Source organism: Macaca mulatta, chromosome 15, assembly GCF_049350105.2.
Source record: "Macaca mulatta isolate MMU2019108-1 chromosome 15, T2T-MMU8v2.0, whole genome shotgun sequence".
NCBI lineage: Eukaryota > Metazoa > Chordata > Mammalia > Primates > Cercopithecidae > Macaca > Macaca mulatta.
The window spans coordinates 107710405-107731974 of NC_133420.1; the positions used below are offsets into that span (position 1 = coordinate 107710405).

General features: G+C 40.0%; 1 protein-coding gene across 14 annotated transcripts in view; it reads right to left on the reverse strand.

Annotated features, from left to right (window-relative positions):
- The window catches only part of PRUNE2 (prune homolog 2 with BCH domain), a 292615-nt gene that overhangs the window by 92988 nt on the left and 178057 nt on the right, over window positions 1–21570 (reverse strand). For all 14 annotated transcript variants that reach the window (XM_077966268.1, XM_077966265.1, XM_077966267.1 and 11 more), the window contains exon 7: window positions 1532–1690. In XM_077966268.1, coding sequence (XP_077822394.1) covers window positions 1532–1690 — 159 coding nt within the window. The remainder of the gene's footprint in view (window positions 1–1531; window positions 1691–21570) is intronic.

Sequence of the window (21570 nt, forward strand, 5' to 3'; positions counted from 1 at the left end):
TTGTCCTGGGCCTTTGAAATGGCCCCACAGGATTACTAGAGGTAAAATTAATAATAATAATAATAATCACCACCACCACTACCACCATGGAGCTCACATAGATACTACTACTACTAATTAACATTTATTGAGTGCTTTCATGTGCCAGGCATGGTTCTAAGGGTTTTATGATCATTATCTCTTTTAATCATCACAGTAATTCCACAAGGTAGGAACTCTTTTTATTTCCATTTTACCCATGAAGAAATGAAGACACAGGAAGATTAAATAACTTGTCCAGCAACACACAGCTAACAAGTGCTGGAGCCTGAGTTCTACACCCAGGCAGTCTGCTGCAAAGGCTGACTCAGCCAGTGGTGTGACCACACAGGCAAAGAGAGACTCGCTAGGCCAGAGCCAGGACTCTGTTGCTTAAGATTCCAGGGATCCACCTCTGGCTGTTGCTAGGGTGGGGAGGGTGAGTGGGGAGAAGAGAAGAGGACTGGGGTCAGCTCAAGGGCTTTTAACTCCTTCATCTGCTCTTCTACTTTTGTCTGTTTCCAATGAACCAATTTTCAAATTGGTTTGAAAAAGGGGTCTACTGCTAAAAGTGATTTGAAAGCTGCCATATTGTAGGCTTCCAAGCCTAAATCCCATCCCTGGGAAGCCAGTGACCAAAGATGAAATTTACCTTTGAAACCAAATGCAGAGTAAAGTGTTGAAAAAAACCATAGGCTGGTGATGCAGGTCAGAGGAGGAGATGCTCTCTCACATTTGGACTTGAGAGAGCCCGAGAGTACCCACAGGCATGTGTCAAGAGAGCTACAGTGGAGCTCTTGGGGGACAGAAAGGAGGACGTAGAAAAGAAAGGGGAAGAGACTGTGCCTTTAGCCACCTGTGGATTCATGAGGCATTGAATCCATTAGTGAGGAAAAATGAGTGATGAAGCATGCAGGGCCATGTGGCTCCTGTTACAATGAATCATGTATTTCTCATATTAGTTATTAAGTACACCTGGCTTGGTATATCCAATGGCCTATATTGATTAATTTTATCTAATTCTTTTTTTATTTTTATTTTTATTTCCTAGGCCTTGGGTTAAAAGACTCAGCGATCAACCTGGAGGATAATTGATTACCTAGTCAGAGTTCTGGTACCTGGAGACAGACTTTGATTAAAGCATCAGATCACCAGGTCTTAAACACTGGGCATCAAATGGGTCCTGGGACAGGGGCTAAACCTTGTTAGTTATGATTAGGGAGCAGTCCTAGAAGAAAACAGCCCCCAGAGGAGGACTTGCTCTTTTGGGGGTGAGAAAGAGCTAATGTTTTGCACCATGGATTCAGTCAAGACGAGAAATGCTTCTGGGGCTTTCTTAAAAGGCCAAATGTACAAAATACCCCCAACATTTCCTAAAACTCAAACCTCTAGGACTCCATCTCTTGGGCTAATTGCTCATGAGCCACCAATGTGTTCTGTCTTGCACTGTGTGTTCTGAGAGCCAGCAGGTTAGGACACAGGGAAACATGCCGGGGTCAGAGGAGGGGCTCACCTGACTGCACAGCTCTACGTTTTCTGAGTACACAGCAATCTGTCGTCTCGGCTGCTGCTCCTCTGACAGATAGCTGGCGAACAGGATGAGGACATCAAAACCAAACTTGTCTGTAAATGCCTTCAAGTCACTGGTAATATTGCTGTGAAACAGACAATTCTGAAACAACAACAGGAAATTTGATATTAATGTCAAACTTCCCAGCTGTGAGGAGTTGTGCCACAAATTTGTCCAGTCTTATGATGTATTTAGGACAGACATTTGTGATTTAAGGCAAGTGAAATACAGTTTGCTTTGAGAAAGCATGGAAACTTCCATGCTATGGCTTAACACACACTTTGCTTGTTTGTTTCCCCAAACCACGTAAGAAAGGAGTTTTTGCCATTATTAAGAATAGTTTAGACAAAGAACAAATATCCTAAACATTTTTTCTAATATATTTATTCATATACTTAATTTGCAAATCCGATTTTCCCTCTTATCACTGATAGGGTCTATATAGGAATGTCTGCTATTGTTACAATTTATCACAAGAAGAATAGGAGGAAATTATTATTTCTTCCTGTAATTTTTTTCTAATGATTATTATTAACTCCAAGGAGAAACTCCTGTGAATGAACATAGCTGAGTTTACCGGGTGATCTTTATTCCAGTGTAGAATTCTGAGAGATTTTTGAAAGAGCTGTGATGTCAGATTTGCTTGTTCTATGTGGCAGCTGTGGAGGAATGAATAATTACAGACAGGGATCCCAATACCTCAGAATCCCCAGGTGTGGCTTACATCATTTGCAAAAAGTGCTCTGGCTGCTTCAAGTTTTATTCACTGTATGTATGTATATGTTTGTTTATTTTTGAGACAGGGTCTCACACTGTCACCCAGGCTGGAGTGCTGTGGTGTGATCTCGGCTCACTGCCACCTATGCCTCCCAGGCTCAAGCGATCCTCCCACCTCAGCCTCCTGAGTAGCTGGGACTACAGGTGTGCATCACCATGCCCAGCTAATTTATTGTATTTTTTGTAGGCATGAGCTTTTGCCATTTTGCCCAGGCTGGTCTCCAACTCCTGGGCTCAACTGATCCGCCCACTTCGTCCTCCCAAAGTGCTGGGCTTAGAGGCATAAGCCACTGCAGCTGGTCTGTCTTCCAGTTTTATTAACTACAATGAGAGCCACTTTGTCTGCATGGGTGTCTCTCTTCCTTAAAGAAGTATAGTGAAGAACATATGCTAGCCCCTAACATAACGCCTGGCATATACTAGCTGTTCAAGAAATGTTTGTTGGACGACTGGAGAGACAGGTACACAAAATCAACCTGTGCTCCATCATCCATAATCTTCTATCGTAGTTCACATACGTATCTATCCTAGCACATATATGATCATACTACATAATTCATCAACTGACAGTCTGTTGTGTCACTCAACAAAAACACCACAATGTGCACTCAAGGGATTTAAAGAATTCTGTTGATTTTTTTCTGATTATAACAGCAATCAGAATTATGCCTGCCACAGGTAAGATGCTAAAACAACACAGAAGTGTGCACCACAGAAAGTGGAAGTGCCACACACATCTCCTAGGACAGCCGCTGTGAAGAAGTGAACGGTGCAGTGCAGAGAGTTGCAGATTTCCCCACGCCCACATTAACGTCTATCTGGTCGTTCTTTGAAACTCGTGGATTGGGTATTTGTGGCTTAGACTATTTACCAGCCACTTCAAATAGCCATCATACCCATACTGTAATTCTGCTGAGTTGAATCTCAAGGTCTGTGAGGCTCTGAAGAGGGCACACAAGACCCTAGGTAGGCAGGCAGGCAGGCCCTGCCCATCACTGGCTTCCATGTTTCGAGGAGGCTTTGCCGTCTACTCCGAGGCAGCCGCTCTCATCTGGCATCTTACCAGGCTGCTTTCCCTTTTTTGGTGGCAAGGAATTGTACATGTGAATCCGCGAAGGTCTCGGGATCTATTCTCATGCTGATGAACATCAAAGGATCTATTGTAATGACATTTATGATCAAATACGTCATATGCGTTTGGAACATATGCTTTTGGAAGTGTGTGTTCCAAAGTGTGTACTGTCAGCTTTCATGCTTTCTATTTATTTTCCAAATGGCATAATAACAATCTTTAAGTAGATGTTAAAAAAGTTAATTCATCCACAATAGAAATAGACTTTAAATATTTAGAAGGAGATTTTTAAAAATAATCAAAACTCATATGCAATGTGTGTTCAACAGATAAAATTACTTCAAATCAACATTGAGGATGAATCAAGAACCTCAGTGCTAAACTTGTTGCCACCATGAATTGTAAAAAAAGATACAGCCCTGAAAAAAATAAAAAGAGACTACAACTAACTGCATCTTATTTCCAGTAACTGAAGGCTTCAGCACAGTAAGCTTTACAGTTTTCCTTTCCAAATGTTTTTCATTATGTATATAAAGGCCTCCAAATACATTTATAAACCCTTGAAAGAAGAGACACATTTCTAAGAAATTTTTACAACATTTCTTTTTTTTTTTTTTTTTTTTTGAGACAGAGTCTTGCTCTGTCGCCCAGGCTGGGGTGCAGTGGCCGGATCTCAGCTCACTGCAAGCTCCGCCTCCCGGGTTTAGACCATTCTCCTGCCTCAGCCTCCCGAGTAGCTGGGACTACAGGCGCCCGCCACCTCGCCCGGCTAGTTTTTTGTATTTTTTAGTAGAGACGGGGTTTCACCATGTTAGCCAGGATGGTCTCGATCTCCTGACCTCGTGATCCGCCCGTCTCGGCCTCCCAAAGTGCTGGGATTACAGGCTTGAGCCACCGCGCCCGGCCTACAACATTTCTAAGAAATTTTTACATATAACAAAATTCTCACTACACTCCTGGCTGGGTTACTGAAACAAGAGGGGGCAGGTTTTATTTGTATCTGAGCATAAGATTAGGAATCAGTAGAATCAACACTGTTCAAAGCCAAACTTGTGGAAAGTTTCCTTTTCAAAAATGCCGGCTGATCTCCAAACTGTTTTAATTCTTCTGTGTTAAACTGATGGCTCTAGGACCTCGCTGGACTCAAGTCCAGCAGCACTGGCAACACCAGGTATCTTGCTGGAAATGCAGAGTCTCAGGCAAAACCCTAGACCTACTGAAGCAGGATCTGCATTTTCCAGCAATCCTAGGAATTGGAATGCACGCTGCAATCTGAAAAGCACTATAGCCTATAATTGCTGCATGGAATTTAGGAAGTTACTTTATGAATCATTGCAACTGGGAATTGGCTGGCAAAATCTCAAACTAATGCCAACAGTTAGGAAGAAGGGCAATTGCTCCCTGTCACAGCCCTTTGTCACTCGTGGTTCCGAAGAGTCAATGACTCAACATTTTTGGAGGCATTTATTAGTTGATATATTTTCCTACAAACCAGTCCTTTGGACTCTCTCAGCACTGTCACAGGACTTGTACTGACTCACACTGCCAGTTCTTTGTTCCTAAGGCAACCTCCTCATAAAGGTCCCCTTATGGTGTGCATTTCTGGGCCGATTTGCTACAGGTTCTCATTTAGCAGGTTGGGCACTGGATCAAGACTATATTTTCTTTTTCTTTTTTATTCAGATGGTATAGGTTGTTTATTTTTTATTTTATTTTATTTTTAAAATTGTATTTTACTTTAAGTTCTGGGATATATGTGCAGAATGTGCAGGTTCGTTACATAGGTATATGTGTGCCATGGTGGTTTGCTGCACCTATTGACCCGTCATCTAGGTTCCTTCCCCTCGCCCCCGCAACCCCCAACAGGCCTCAGTGTGTGCTGTTCCCCTCCCTGTGTCCATGTGTTCTCATTGTTCAACTCCTACTTATGAGTGAGAATACGCAGTGTTTGGTTTTCTGTTCCTGTGTTAGTTTGCTGAGGATGGTGGCTTCCAGCTTCATCCATGCAAAGGACATGAGCTCATCTTTTTTATGACTGCAGAGACTGTATTTTCATCATGTCCCTCAAGTGCTCTAGCTCAGTTTTCCTCTAGGTGACCCCAAATTCCATAGGACCAAATGAAGTGCTGATAAATCTAAAAACGATGTGAATCACCTAGGCAAGTTAGAGAAACAAAATCCATTTTACAATAACCCTAAAACAGATTCTCGTCAGCTCTCCAAGCCAGATTCGATCTTACTGGCTTTGGAATAATGTCAAGAGTTTCATGTTTAAAACAGAATTAAACGAGGGAATGAGTGAGAATCTTCAGGATTCCAGGAGGCAGAGTGTGTTTGATCTGCTTTTATGCCGGTGCTGTTTACATAGGGGATAATTTATTATTGTCTTCTAGCTACGCAGGGAGTCATGTGCTGCAGTGGCTCTTATGTTGCTGACAAGCTAGGCTGGCCCTGAATAAACAGCACTTCATCATCAGCACAACCCAACTGTATATACAGGTTGGCATTTTATTCCCCCCATCTGCCTTCTACCTGATAAATTACTGTTTTAGTTACATGTATACAAATACTATTTGTTAATCTGCTCAAATGTCTCCAAAATATTTCCCCCTACTTAAATTAAAATTATATACATGCATACATATACATCTCCCACTCAATTTGCTAAGGATTTAGACAATACAAGCACTTCCCGTTGATTTTACCACCCCCACCCCAGCCACACACACCTCCTGCATCTGTGACCCCAGCCTATAATTGCTGCATGGAATTTAGGAAGTTACTTTATGAATCATTGCAACTGGGAATTGGCTGGCAAAATCTCAAACTAATGCCAACAGTTAGGAAGAAGGGCAATTGCTCCCTGTCACAGCCCTTTGTCACTCGTGGTTCCGAAGAGTCAATGACTCAACATTTTTGGAGGTCACGAGTCTTCTTGTCTGAGTAATTCCTAGTTTGGGAATGAGTGGGAAAGCCTGGAAACATGGGGAGAAAAAGCTTTTGTTCTTTCCTGGCCAAAAAGCTAAGGTGTAGGTCCCAAGAACCCTAAAAGAAGTTGATGCTCATTATAACCTAGGGGAGGAAAACAGAAATAATACAGCTCTACCTGAACTAATATAAAAAGCAAGATAGTGATAGTGATGATCCCCCATAGATTACTCCATTCACGGCTGAAGGTGCAGATGCAGTGAAACCTTTCATTCTCACAATAGCATATTTTAGGTTTTTCATTGCTCAGAAAAAGGCAGTTTTTATGCTGTCTGCTGGTAGCTTCAGTGCATCGTATGAAATAAAAGTAATGTAAAGAATGTCTTGTAAACATTTGAGTGGATATTCCTTGAAAGACAGAAACCCTCTTCTTACATGACTCACACATGCTCACCTTCTACTGTTTTCTCAATCCCCCTGTGGGGGATCTGGCTCCATCATTTCACTGAAATTCTCTTCTCAAAAGTACCAAGCACTCCGAGGTTGCCAAATCCAAAAATCACATTCCATTTCTTACCCTACTTGATTCTCCGCGGTAGGCCACGAGATTGACCCTCCCTCTGTTTTGAAACACTTAACTCCTTCACCTTCCTGACACCACACAACCTTGTTTTTCTCCCGATTCATCAACTCCCCTTCAGTCACCTTTGCTGGTTGCTCTTCCTTATTAAGTCTCCACATATTCACACCCAACTTTGTTTCCTGTCCCCTTTCTCTTCTTTCTTTCCACTTTCTCCTTGATGATCTAATCCAGCCACATGGCTTTAAAACCATTTGTCTGCCACTGATGACAGGATCTACACGCACATGAGATCTGCATGTAGCTGTTTAATAAGCATCTCAAGTAAAATATGGCCCACTGCCTCCCCAGTTGTGTCTGTCCTATTAAAAGGCACCACCATCTATCCAGTTACTCAAACCCAACATCTAGGAATTACCCTCGATTGCTAATTTCCTCTTCTGTCACGTCATTCACCAGCAAATCCTATTAACATTGCCTTTAAAATATATCTGTAGTGTAAACACTTCTCTAATATCTCTTCATCTCCGTTGCTGTCCTAGCCACAGCCGCCATCATCTCTTGCTGGAACTTTAGCAGCAGCATCACAGCTGGTCTCTCAGTCATGAAGTCTCCACAGATCATCAAGGGGCAGCTTTTATTTTATTTTGTTTCCCCCCTTCCCCAAGAGGCAGATTTTAAAAATATAAATTGAATAATGACACTCTCCTGCTTAAAGCCCACTAAAAGTTCCCAATGCAATTATTATCATTTACTTTTTTTTTTTTTAGCTAGGAGGAAAAGGTTTAATGTCCTCAAGAATGAGAGTTAATATAAATCAATGAAAAAAGGATACATACCAATGGAAAAACTGTTACAGAACATGAAAGGCAATTCACAACTGGACTACAAATGGATAATAAATCTGAACTCATTAATCAAAGAAATCCTTTAATAACAACATTTTCTTCTTTTCTTATTATTGGTAATTATTTCCAAATGGGCACTATCAAACTTTTTTTTTAGAAATATATTCTATTTTTTAGGCCAAGCATGGTGGCTCACATCTGTAATCCTAGCACTTTGGGAGGCCAGGGCAGAAGAATCTGCTAAACTTAGGAGTTTGAGACCAGCCTGGGCAACATAGTGAGGACTCATCTCTAAAAAAAAAAAAAAAAAAGATTTAAAACAAATATATACATACGTTCTTTTGTTTTTAGAGATGGGGTCTTACTCTGTCACCCAGACTAGAGTGCAATGTAACAATCGTGACTCACTGCAGGCTTAACCTCCTAGGCTCAAGCAATCCTCCCACCTCAGCCTCCCAAGTAGCTGGGAATACAGACATGCACCACCATGCCCAGCTAATGACTTTATTTTTTGTAGAGACAGGGTTTCACTATGTTGCCCAGGCTGGTCTTGAACTCCTGGCCTCAAATGATCCTCCCACCTTGGCCTCCCAAAGTGCTGGGATTACAGGCATAAGCCACCATGCCCAGCCTAGAAATATATCCTAATGAAATAATCATATATGTACACAAAGATTTGTGGACAAAGCTATTCACTGGATTATTACTTTAATAACTAAAACTTACAAACAATCTAAATGTCCAACAGTAGATTATGGTTAAGTAGTGGTTAAGTAAATCATAGAACAGTCACACAAAGGACTGTTAAACTGCTATTAAAAGTTATGCTATCAAAGAAGACTTAATGACACAGGAAAACACTCATGATACAGTGTTAAGTGGAAGATAATTTTTATAATCATATAAAAGTAGAATGTCATTTCTAAATGTATTCAAATAATATGTATTGGATTCTAACATACAAAGGACATTAAGATTCAATGATATAAAAGTTGTTATAATTTAGCCAAATTGCTATTCTGAAACCTTATTTTGTCTCTTCATTATTTTGGGGAGTTCACACCAAGGTAGTCAAGACCTATGAGTCAGCCAAACATGAGGTTAACCCTCGCTCTGCCACTCAGTAGCTGGGTGACTCAAGTCAGTTACTTCATTTTCATGAGCCTTAGTTTCCTCATCTGTAAACTCTCACCTCATAGGACTGTTGTGAGAATTAAAATCATATATAAAAGACTGGTCAATTGCCTAACATATAGTAGACAATAAACATTAAGTCTCTTTCCTTTCCTGTTTTATTTTTTATTTTTTTTAAATTTTTAGGTCATTCTCAGGATTTATGGGATTAATCTGATTCATAGAGAAGACTTTTGCAAGATTCTGTCTGTGGGGACTAGTTATGACAATTGTTGCCTTATGTTCTCTATAATATATGTGCACTTTCAAATAATAATTACACACATCTTTAAGTCATTTAAGTGATTTACATGTAAAATTCTTAGATGTGAGATGATGGAGGAAGTGCGCAAAGTTAAATATGAAGCAAAGTCATTTAAAAATGATGTAAGGTATAAAATCTACTGATAAGTCAGTGTTGATCTCATTATCAAAGTTTCTATCCTTAATTCCAAGTTAGACTCAGTGAATGAGCTTGTGTTTGTCACTATACAAACAACAGCTTTTAAAGCATTAACAAAATGTAGAGTGATTTTTCCTTCAGCTAAATCACAATGAATAGTCTTTTTCATCATTTCCACCGTTTCACCTCCAAGGGCCAAATGAATTTTCACCTCCAAGGGCCAAGTGAATTTTACTCCTGATGCTAATACTTCCCACATAGGTCAAGCATTCTGGACTATACCTATCATAGTGCTGTCTTCCTCACAAATTACAGATGAAATATACTGAGTAAGACTTTTATTAAGAATAAATTACTTTCTAATGTCAGGGACAAGCAATTCCCAGATTTGCTATATCTGAATTTTTTTTTTTTTTGCAGGAAATGGAAAAAAATCAAGTGAATAGGTGTCACTTGTAGGTAAAATGCTTGTAGATAAAAATAATTACCAAGATTAAAACACCGGTGTACGGTTGCAATTTTGAGAACAGTGAGTCTTACAAACACACTGTGACAGTTCCTAACTACCTTGCAAGCACAGTGCCCAGCCTGGATTGCTGAGTTACTGAAATTTAAGAGTGCAGTTTGACATTTACAGTCTGCATGGATTTATTTCTAGAATGAGGGCTATTTTTTAAAATCAAGATATAAGAAAAATGCTGAGGTATGTGCACAAATGTTCTAACTTGAAAGCATTATGATTTATGCAACCAAATTCCATTATAATATTTAAAACATTCAGCAATAATAAAGTCTGATAATTTTGACAGGAAAATGATTTATGAGAACACCAAATGCATAAATTAAGAGATTTTATTTATTCTGTTTTTCGTACACTCTTTAATTGGTAAGCAGATATTTTCCATGTTTTTTCCAGATGTCATTTATTTACACTCTGTTGTTCTTTTTTATTTTTGAGACAGAGTCTCTCTTCGTTGCCCAGGCTGGAGTGCAGTGGTGTGATCTTAGCTCACTGCAACCTCTACCTCCCAGGTTCAAATGATTCTCATGCCTCAGTCTCCCAAGTAGCTGGGATTACAGGCATGTGCCACCACACCCTGCAATCTTTTTTTTTTTTTTTTTTGTATTTTTAGTAGAGACAGTGTTTCACCATGTTGGTCAGGCCTGTCTTGAACTCCTGACCTCAAGTGATCCTCCCATCTCGGCCTCCCAAAGTGCTAGAATTACAAGCGTGAGCCACCACGCCCAGCCTACACTCTATTGTTCTTGTTTTTATGAGGCAGCCAAGGCATCATAGTAGTAAAAACTCACTGGGTCTATTAAAACTATATTAGACATCATATTTTGAAAAGAAAGTCAGACAGTACATATTATCATTCTTTATAGCTAAAAAGAGAGCCCTTTTGTGAAAATATTTTGTGAAAATTAAAACTACTACAATATGTACATGAATATGTAACACATATAAATGCCAATATAATTTTCATTTAAGTCAATAGTACATTGCCTGACATAATTAAGTATTGCCTCTGCATTAAGTGCTCTGTTAAGTACTTTGCATCATTTCATCTAAACTTTAAGATGCCCCTGTAATATAGGTAACATTGTCTCTCTTTTGCATTGAGAAAACGGAGGCTTTGGAAGGTTAAGTAACTGATGTCACATAGACAAATGGAACTTAAACCCAGGTTAGTCTGACTTCAGAGCCCATGTTTTCACCCCTGTGTTATGCTTAAATGAGAATATCCCTCCTCACCAAAGATATTATTGATTCAGTTTTTAATAAAAATAGTTTTTAACTACTCCATTTACTTCAATTTGGTGTTGGTTCTCTTGTCACCATACACAAGCAAGCAACATCCTTGATTTTGACAATTGCTAACAATAATGTACTGCTTACATCTTTTGAAGATCGAACATTACCATGCTTTGTGAGAAACGTCCAGTTATTCATCTGCTCTATAAAACAGAACTGTAGGGTGACTGTGAACTATATGTAAGAGCCTAAAACTGAAAAACCCCAAAGCTTCTATAAAGAAGAATGTTGTGATATTCTTGCAGTAATATGTACTTTTGAAAAGCTGGGCATGCAAGTGTACACAGGGAATGGGTGGGAAAACAGGAGATGTGGCATAATCATTGGTTATCCAGAAGTATCCTCACGCAGATTTTCTTGCTCTGGTAACTTAGACACACAAGCAATGGAAGAAGCCTGCTTTACCATTCAGTATGTACAAGTCTTTTTTTTTTTTTTTTTTTTTTTTTGAGACGGAGTCTCGTTCTGTCGCCCAGGCTTGGGTGCAGTGGTGCAATCTTGGCTCACTGCAAGCTCTGCCTCCCGGGTTCACGCCATTGTCCTGCCCCAGCCTCCCGAGTAGCTGGGACTACAGGCACCCGCCACCACACCTGGCTAATTTTTTGTATTTTTAGTAGAGATGGGGGTTTCACTGTGTTAGCCAGGATGGTCTCAATCTCCTGACCTCGTGATCCACCCGCCTCGGCCTCCCAAAGTGCTGGGATTACAGGCGTGAGCCACCGCGTCCGGCTCAGTATGTACAAATCTTATTACCTAAAGATGCTCCCAATATAAGTTGACTTATGTTCAAAAACTCAGAGAAACTAGAAATTAGAATACCAGAGGGGAGTAGAGAGGCTAAAGGGGCTTTGTTTTTTTGTTTTTTTTTTCCTGACTTCGCGAGTTTCTTAACAGAAGAAGACTATAAAAGCAAAGTCCTCTCATTAAAGTACAACTATCAAAGGCAATGATAATGTCATCCATCTGCAAATGCTTTGATTTAGGTTAAGCACGACGTAAATATGAAAGGAAAAACGAAGAGTCCTTCAAGCAAAAGCTCTTGTAAGGCCCTCATTTGAGTTGAAGAATTCAAGAATAGAGGGGGAGATAACATGTTTATTGAAAACTGAAAATCACTGCTTTCTTGTCATGGAACAAATATTTATTACCTCCTATAAGCATATCATTAATGAAGGGAGAGAGAAAGTGTTTGGGAGATAGTTCATCTGAAAGCACACGTTAAGAACTCCTTGAAATCAGGTTGGGTGCAGTGGTTCATGCTTGTAATCCCAGCACTTTGGGAGGCTGAGGCGAGCAGATCACTTGAGCTCAGAAGGTCGAGACCAGCTTAGGCAATATGGTGAGACCTGTCTCTACTAAAAATACAAAAAAAAAAAAAAAAAAAAGAAGGCATGCATGGAGGTGCATGCCTGTGGTCCCAGCTACTGGGGAGGCTGGGATGGGAGGATTGCTTGAGCCTGGAGGTAGAGGTTGCAGTGAGCTGAGATACCACCACTGCACTCCAACCTGGGTGACAGAGCGAGACCCTGTCACACAGACACACACGAAAAGAACTTCTTGAAATGAAGTGGGCTGATTTCAGGCACACCTCAAATAAGGGAGTTAAAATTCTTTCCCATCTTTTTCCATCCCATCTTATCTTCCATAAAGAAGCACTGTTGTTACACGGACAGAGAGTTGGGCCTGGAGTAAGAGTGGTCCCAGGCACTCTTACAAGCAGTTAATAATAGATTGAATACTTGGATGGCGGAGTTTCCCAACCAATTAAAGACAAGCAAGTCATCACCTCATTAACTAACAGCCTAATTTACATTTTATTTAAGGACAGACCCATATTCAGGAAAACATTCCTCTATTGTATGGACTTAAGTACTTGGCAAGGAAAGGGCTAGACTGCTGTTTCCTTTAAGGGCCCCTTTTTGTTTCTGTATGTTTATAAAAATTTCTATATGGGAATGAATAATTCAGAACACACATGTAATGAAATCCCGCTCATTAGCCATGCTCTATTTTTGAAATGGTAGAACCTGGGCTATACTTTAGCTCCCAGATAAAAAAAAAAATAATGAATGATTTCTATAATTATGTATAGATTTAAAAAAAAAGTCCCTGTTGGCTTGTTTTGAGCCATGAGCCTGAACACTGACAGCTTTATTTATTTTCCTTTGTAAAAATAAATCATCTAGTTTGAACCCTGTTTCAAGAAAGCAGGAAACCTCCTTTCCTCTCTGGGTTCCCCTTTCTGATTTATGGAAACCACCAGGCAAGTCTCCAGAGCACTTGCTGCACGTGTGCACTGCACACCCTTCTGATTTTTCTAAGCTGTGTCAATATTAACCTGACCAAATGAAGATCAAACTGTCTCTTTTGTTCCTCACGCTCCTCACATGGGGAGCACAATATGGCTCTTGTCAGAGGTGCTTCATCATTTTGGCTCAAGGAAACTGTCAGTACAGTTTGGGATTCGTTCTTCATGGGCAGATATCCTGATGAGTCTAATGAAGCCTTTCTGCTGACAACTCATTTGCTAAAAATACCCAACCATCGCCAAGCTTAAGTGGGGAATATGATTGTGCCCCCTTTGCTATCAACCCAATGAAAGTAATTCATTTTTTTGAAGTCTAAAAAAAAAATCTATCCATCAAGGCACACACCTTTCACCACCCATCTATGTGTTCTTGCTCGTTTGCATTTGCTCACTGATAAACTTGATGACATTCTTAAATTGGAATATAATAGGGTAAACACCCATCTTGGAGCACACATGCGGAGCCGGCAGTCTGTGTGTACCATTTGTTGCAATCTAAGCTAATTACCAGAAACCCCCTCCTGAAAACAGATACACTCTGGGGTTTGTGGTTTTACTTTTGTTTGGAGATGGCTGTGTTTGAGAAGCTGGAGGAATCCCTCTTCAGGTAAGGACGTTGCTGTCATGATGGTCTCAGTCGCACGTCACAGAAACTTAACTATAACTGATTCAAGTAGAGAGAGAAGTCAGCAGGATCTGGGGAGTGTTCCCCAGAAGCCAAGAAGAGCCCAAGCACGCGCTGGGAGAAGGGCAGGGGTTGCCAGGGATATGCAGGTCGTCCTGCCTCACCAACCTTTTCTGGCTGCATTCTGCTGTCCTGCAGCCAACTGGCATTCTCTACACGGTGGGAACGACAGGTGGCTGCAGCACGTCTGTGTAGACCTTGCCGAGTGAGTCACGACTCCCTTTTGGTCATGAGTTTGAAAATCCTGGAGAAAGAACTCTGGTTGTTCCCACTTGGGTTCAGTGCCTATCCCTGGGCAAAACAATTGAGGTGGATTGGAAAGACCACAAATCATAGACACCACATCCGTTATAACGAAGTTGGTGGGTGGGAGTCATTTCCTAGAAGAGTGATGCTGAGCAGGTAAGCCCATAGGTGGGCACTTGAGACGTCAAGCACGAAGGTGTAACATGCACACACAGGCACACACACATTCTAACACACACATGCACACTCAGATACTTTCCCAAAGCCCCATTTTAGTTCCAACCAACCAAGCCTAGTTGTAGGAAGAATCATGATTCTTGGAAAAATAAGTATAGTGAGATAATTTAATCTTTACTTTCATGTTAATTTTTATTTTATGCTCCAGTTAAGAAGGGTATTAAAAAGAGGAGCGACACATCTATAAAAGTGTTAAGCTTGGAGAATGAAAATTATGCTGAATCAATTGAAAATACATTGTACTACTTAAGCAATCCAGGAAAAAGCAGCCAAGCCTCCTTAATCTTTATTCTTTCGGGTCAACATGAGGGTGTTTCTCTTTTTGGCCCTTGAAGTCTCCAGAAGCTCAGATCTCCACTATAACTGTCAAACTTCCATTGCCATTAGTACCATCTATGAGGCATTAAAATGCTTTAGATACAAATTTGAAATGTTCTACAGGCCCAGTCTTCCAGGCAGAGAATACCTGGGCTCACTCTGGTGGAACATGGGTAGTAATTTAATTGTTATTATTTTATACAGGAGTGATTTATAGAAGGGCTCTAAGCAAGAAAAATATAGAAAAAAATCTAAATTTGTAACAGATAAAAAGCAATAACTTTAGACCAGGGTTTCTCAACCTTGGCACTACGGACATTTGGGGCTGGATAATTCTTTGCTGTGGGGGCTGTCTTGTACCTTATAGGGTGCTTATAGCATATCTGGCCTTGACCCACTAGATGCCAGTAGTAAGCTCCCTCCTCTAGTTGTGACAACTAAATATGTCCCCTGTGGGGCAAAATCACCCCAGTTAAGAACCACTGCTTTAGAGAAGTATAGCAGGAGACTCTTACAAACTTAAAAAATAATTCAAGTCACACTCAACTGTTTCAGAAATCTTACTACATAAAGCAAGACACGTGGTTAATTCTGCCTAGTTTAACAGGCAGAAGAACTAGGAAAGTAAATCAGGGATGAATACTTTTTATTAATTGGCCAAATATTTCCTTTTTCAAAGCCAGTAAAAACAAAATCTTTCCATCACTTGTCTTTTAGTTTAGATTGGTGTGTTTATAAAACACACTTTGATTCTCTTGAACAAAGAAAACAGCAGGATGATTGAAAAGAAAGAGCCAAGATTTTATAAAACATCTACTTCCTATTCCAGGAAATGAAGTTTACCTAGGTATTTTCCAGAGTTGTTTCTTTCTTCTTCTTCTTCTTCTTCTTTTTTTTTCCATCAAGCAAAGTTGTACTATCGTTCCAACTCAGTTATGGGTAAACAGGGCATTTTGGTGTTTTTTTTTTTTGAAACAGGGTCTCACTTTGTCATCCAGGCTGGAGTGCAGTGGGGTAATCTCGTTCACTGTAACCTCTGCCCCCAGGTTCAAGCGATCCTTCCACCTCAGCCTCCCCCCATAGCTGGGACTACAGGTTCACGTCACCACACTCGGCTAATTTTTGTGTTTTCTGGTAGAGATGGGGTTTCACCATGTTGTCCAGGCTGGTCTCGAACCCCTGACCTCAGGTGATCTGCCTGCCTTGGCCTCCCAAAGTGCTGAGATTACAGGTGTGAGCCCCTGCGCCCGGCCTTAAATGGGGCATTTTTAAATACCAAATTTTATATTTAGGATTCCTGAAAAATGTATCTTTTATCCCTGTAATGGTAATCTAAAATACGGCAGATATTTGAGGGTATAGTTATGTTATGCCACACTCCTGGGGCATTGCAACTGTTCAATGAATGGCTAGCATTCTTGCCTGATAACAGGCTACCAGCATCTTTGCCCAATAACTTAGGCTATGTGGAAAAACTCATCAAAACCCATTAAAACCCATTTCTGGGCCTGAATTATCTAAACCTGTATGTTCATATCTCAACCCATTCTGAACCCTGGCTACACCTTAGAATAACCTGTTATTCTAAGAGCTGTTAAAAATTTTAAAAACAGCAAAAAACAAGTACTCACAGCCCACCCCATGAGATTTACATTTAATTGGCTTAAGGGTGAGACCTGGGTATCAGTATATTTTTCAAGGAGGTCCATTGATTAATGTGCAGGTAGGGTGGAGAACAGGAGTCTGTATTGACATAAAGAAAGATTTTCAATTTGTATTGTCTAGGCATAGTTTCTACACCAGTGATTCTAGTTTCTATTCTCTAGTCATTGACCGAACTTTGATAGTCACTGGGGAAAAATATAAGTTCCAAAAATTTGGTTCATATTTGTGTATGTGTGTTTTTAAAAAAGTAGCCCTAACTTCTCCAAATGAGCAGATAATAAAATGTAGTGCTTACAAGAATAGGCTTTGGAATACAGCTGCCCAGGACTCACATCCTACTCCACAGTCTGTTATCTCTGCACCTTTAGGCAAGTTACTTAATTATGCTAAGCTTCAGTTCTTTCCTCTGGAAAATGAGTATAATAACCTACTTATAAAATGAGAAAATGTGTAAAACACTTAGCTTAGGATCTCTCCCACAATCAGCCCTCAATACATAGAGGGTAGTCAGCAGCAGCCGAGACCCAACAGCTACAACTCCATTAACAGGAGGTTTATTTGTCAATTAGGGCATTAGAATAATCCATTTTCAGGGACAGTTTGGAGATTATCTTTCTACCTTACATACGTTAGAAACAGTCTTTTTTCCCCTAAGATTCTTTTGTTGCAGCCATTGTTTAAATTATGGAGCTACAGAATTTCTGATTAAAAGAACTCTCAGGTTTGGAGAAAGTGTGGGATAAATGAACCAGAGAGTGTAATGGAGCAATGGGTTCTCCAGGTGCTGTCTTTAGGATGTGATCTAAGTCAATGATCCTCAAACTTTAGCTGAACTCATGAATCACCTGCAGGGCTTCTAAAATACGGATACCTGGGCCCCACTTCTAGCGTTTCTGATTCAGTAGGTCTGGGGCTGTTATTTCTAGCAAGCTCTCAGGTGATGCTGATGTGGCTGGTCTGGGGACCACAATTTGAGAATCACATTTTTATCTAAAGCAAGACATTTCATTTTTCTGAGCCTCGGGTTCCTATCTATCAAAAACAAAAAACAACTACAATAAAAGCCAGAGTCCATTAAGGTATAAAATTCCTGCTTCTACTTTGCTTGGCTCTTTAGAAATGAAGCTATACAGTATAATTCTTCTATATATTTTTATATTAGCTGATATGATTAGGACAAGGAGTTGGTTAATTAAAAATCTGGCTAAAAAGGTAAACTGTTAAAGAGAAATGTTTTATTATAAAATAAAATAAAACAATCTTATTTGAATTCAAACATAAAATAATGTATCCACTTATAATCTTTTCATGTAGGACCAAGATCTTTTAAAATATTTATTTTTTTCTTTTAAAATATTTAAAAGCATGGGTTTATAGCTTTCCAACCTCTTTGTTGTAGCCATACATATAAAATATAATTTTCCATTTCTAATTTCAATTTCCTTAATGTGGAATAAAAACTGAAACATATGTAAAAAATCTCAACATAGATTCCTTCTACATTTTTACAACTTTGCCAATTTTCTATAGCTGTATTATCCTAATTTTATAGATGTATTATCCATATTTTTCTTGAGAGCATGTTTCATTTCATTTTCTTGTCTTTCCAAAGCATTAATCTTAGAAATAACTACCTTATTCCTATTTCATCAGTTTATTCAAGATTGTTTAATTATATTAACATGCACAATTGATTTAAATAGGTTTGGAGCAAACACAGCTGATACTTGGCAAACATTAAATGCAGCTAATCCATATGTACACACCTGTTCAGTCTAGAAAGTTTTTAGCTGGCTGTGAGCATTCAGCTAAGGTTATTGATGAGTATATGTTACAGGGTGGAGTGGACAATGTCATTTAGTTCAGCACATTAGTTAAGGGAAGATCAATAAAGAGAGCTACTATCAGAGGTAAGTGTGCAGCTCTACCTCCTCACCCCTAGAAAAAAGATATATATAATCTTGTGATTTTGAGTCACAACATATATTAACCCATGCATCTGTAACTTAAACACAAATCACCTGGGATTCTTGCTAAAACTCAGATTCTCATTCAGCGGGCCTCAGAGTCTGCATTTCTACAGGCTTCCAGGTGATGGCTGTGCTGCTTGTCCATGTACCACATGTTGAGTAGTAAGATACTAACCAATGCTACCAGAAGCCATAAAAAAAGGAGAGGTTATACCCCTGAAATAAAAGATAAAAGAGGGCCGAGTGCAGTGGCTCACGCCTGTAATCCCGGTATTTTGGGAGGCTGAGGCGGGCAGATCATGAGGTCAGGGGTTCAAGACCAGCCTGACCAATATGGTGAAATCCCATCTGTACTAAAAGTACAAAAATTAGCCAGGCGTGGTGGCACACGCCTGTAATCCCAGCTACTCGGGAGGCTGAGGCAGGAGAATCGCTTGAACCTGGGAGGCAGAGGTTGCAGTGAGTTGAGATCACGCCACTGCACTCCAGCCTGGATGACAGAGCGAGACTCCATCTCAAAAAAAAGATGAAAGAGATGAGGCAATCTGGAAGGAAACACTGAATATTCTTAACATCTCTCTTTTGCAAAATGCAGAACCCAGAGAGTTTGGAACTTATCTAAGTAGAACGCAGGATCTCAATACGATGGAGGAAATGATTTCACACTGAGAATATGGCAACAGAAGAGTGGCTTGCCAGTCAACCTTTCTCAGAAAATAGTTTCGTGAGCAATGGGGCTTTCATATTTCATATTTCTTTATGCTATGAAAAATGAAAAAGAGATATATTTGCTGCTGTGGAAATACTCTAAGACATATTATTATGTGAGGGAAAAACAAGTTTAAGAAATACATGTGCGCACACACACACACACTATAAACATATACTCCCTCCCTCTCTCTCTATACACACACGTGTATATATATACACACACGTATGTGTATATATATACACACACGTATGTGTATATATATACACACGTATGTGTATATATATACACACGTATGTGTATATATACACACACGTATGTGTATATATATACACACGTATGTGTATATATACACACATATGCACATATACACACATATGTATATATAAATATATGCACATATATACATATATATGTGTGTATATATACATATATATGTGTGTGTGTGTGTATATATATTTTTTTTGAGACAGGGTATTGCTCTGTCACCCAGGCTGGAGTGCAGTGTAAGATCTCAGCTCACTGTAGTCTTGACCTCCCAGGCTCCAGTGATCCTTCCACCTCAGGCTCCTGAGTAGCTGAGACTGTGGGCACACACCACTATGCCCAGCTAATTTTTTTTTTTTATTTTTTGTATAGACAGGGTCTCATTATGTTGCCCAGGCTGGTCTTGAACTCCTGGACTCAAGTGATCCCCCCACCTTGGCCTACCAAAGTGCTGAGATTGCAGGCCACCATGCCTGGCAGGAACAATAAATATATTTTTTAAACTTAAAAAACAAAATTTTATCTTTCTAGTACATACCAAAAAGAGCAAGGAGAAAATTCTAGTACGTACCAAAAAGAGCAAGGAAAAATCAAGGAGAAAAAGTATACCTCATTGATACACTTATTATTTAGAAAAAGGACTGGTATTTGAATGAGGGAATAAAAAGGCCTTGAGCTTTGTCTGCATTATTTAGATTCCTTTACAGTGTGAACAAACTTATGTATTATTTATGTAATAAACTGTAAACAAAAGAAAGAGTAGCTTGCAATTATATTTTGTTAGTGGTCAAAGCAAACCTCCTTTGCTTATAGTAAAGGCGTCAAACCTTTTTACTCAGACACCGCCGCTGCTCCCAACACTAGCAAGCATCAAGTCCTCTAAGGGAACCCGATACATGCATTTATGTCATAGAAAATTACACCTGGCCAGGCGCAGTGGCTCACGCCTGTAATCCCAGCACTTTGGGAGGTCAAGGCGGGCGGACCACTAGGTTAGGAGACCGAGACCATCCTGGCTAATACGGTGAAACCCGATCTCTACTAAAAATACAAAAAATTAGCCTGGCGTTGTGGCGGGCGCCTGTAGTCCCAGCTACTTGGGAGGCTGAGGCAAGAGAATGGCATGAACCCAGGAGGCAGAGCTTGCAGTGAGCCGAGATCACGCCACTGCACTCCAGCCTGGGGGACAGAGCGAGACTCCGTCTGAAAAAAAAAAAGAAAAAAGAAAAAAAAAAAAAGAAAATTACGCTTAAGATATGTTCTCTGGGGAAGGGCAGTCTTCTCTTTGTCTATCATGGTCTAGAACCTCTAAGAAATCTGCCCTCACCACCCACCCACATTTGGCTTGGTTTTTGACATGTGTTTTGAATCACCCTTTTGTTGCCTTTCATTTACTCTAACTTTAGAGTCAGGCAACTGCTAAAGATTCCTTATTTCTTATACAGCTGTAAAGATAAGCAGCCCAGTTCTCCACAGTGTCTGGTTAGCCGGCCTGATTAACTTAAGAATGTGTAGTGTCTAGGCTGTATAGTTTGTCTGTGTCTGGTTTTTCCTGGGGCTTGAGAGTCACATTAGTAAGACTCAAAGAGCATTTATCTTTGCTGTTCCCAGCTTCTACCATGTCTCTTGCTGACAGCTCCACCTGAGCTGGATTGAATGAGAGACAGAAGTAGACCTCTTCCAGCAGTCACTGGACCCAGGGCCTGGCTCATGATTAGAAGATTTCATGTCTGTATGTCTGTATCTATCTCCCTGATTTTCCTCCATTATTCTCAACTCTGTTCTCACTCTCATTTTAAAAGGCCACCAACAGACCACCAATTTCTCGTAGCAAGAGGGAAAGAGGAGTTTACAAAAACACCTCAGAAGACAGAACTGGACATCTGCTTCTCATCTCCATTGCTGCCATTTATATAGATTTTTAAAATTTTCTGAAAGTAGTTAGGTACCTGGTTACTTGGGGAAATAACAGTAGAGTCA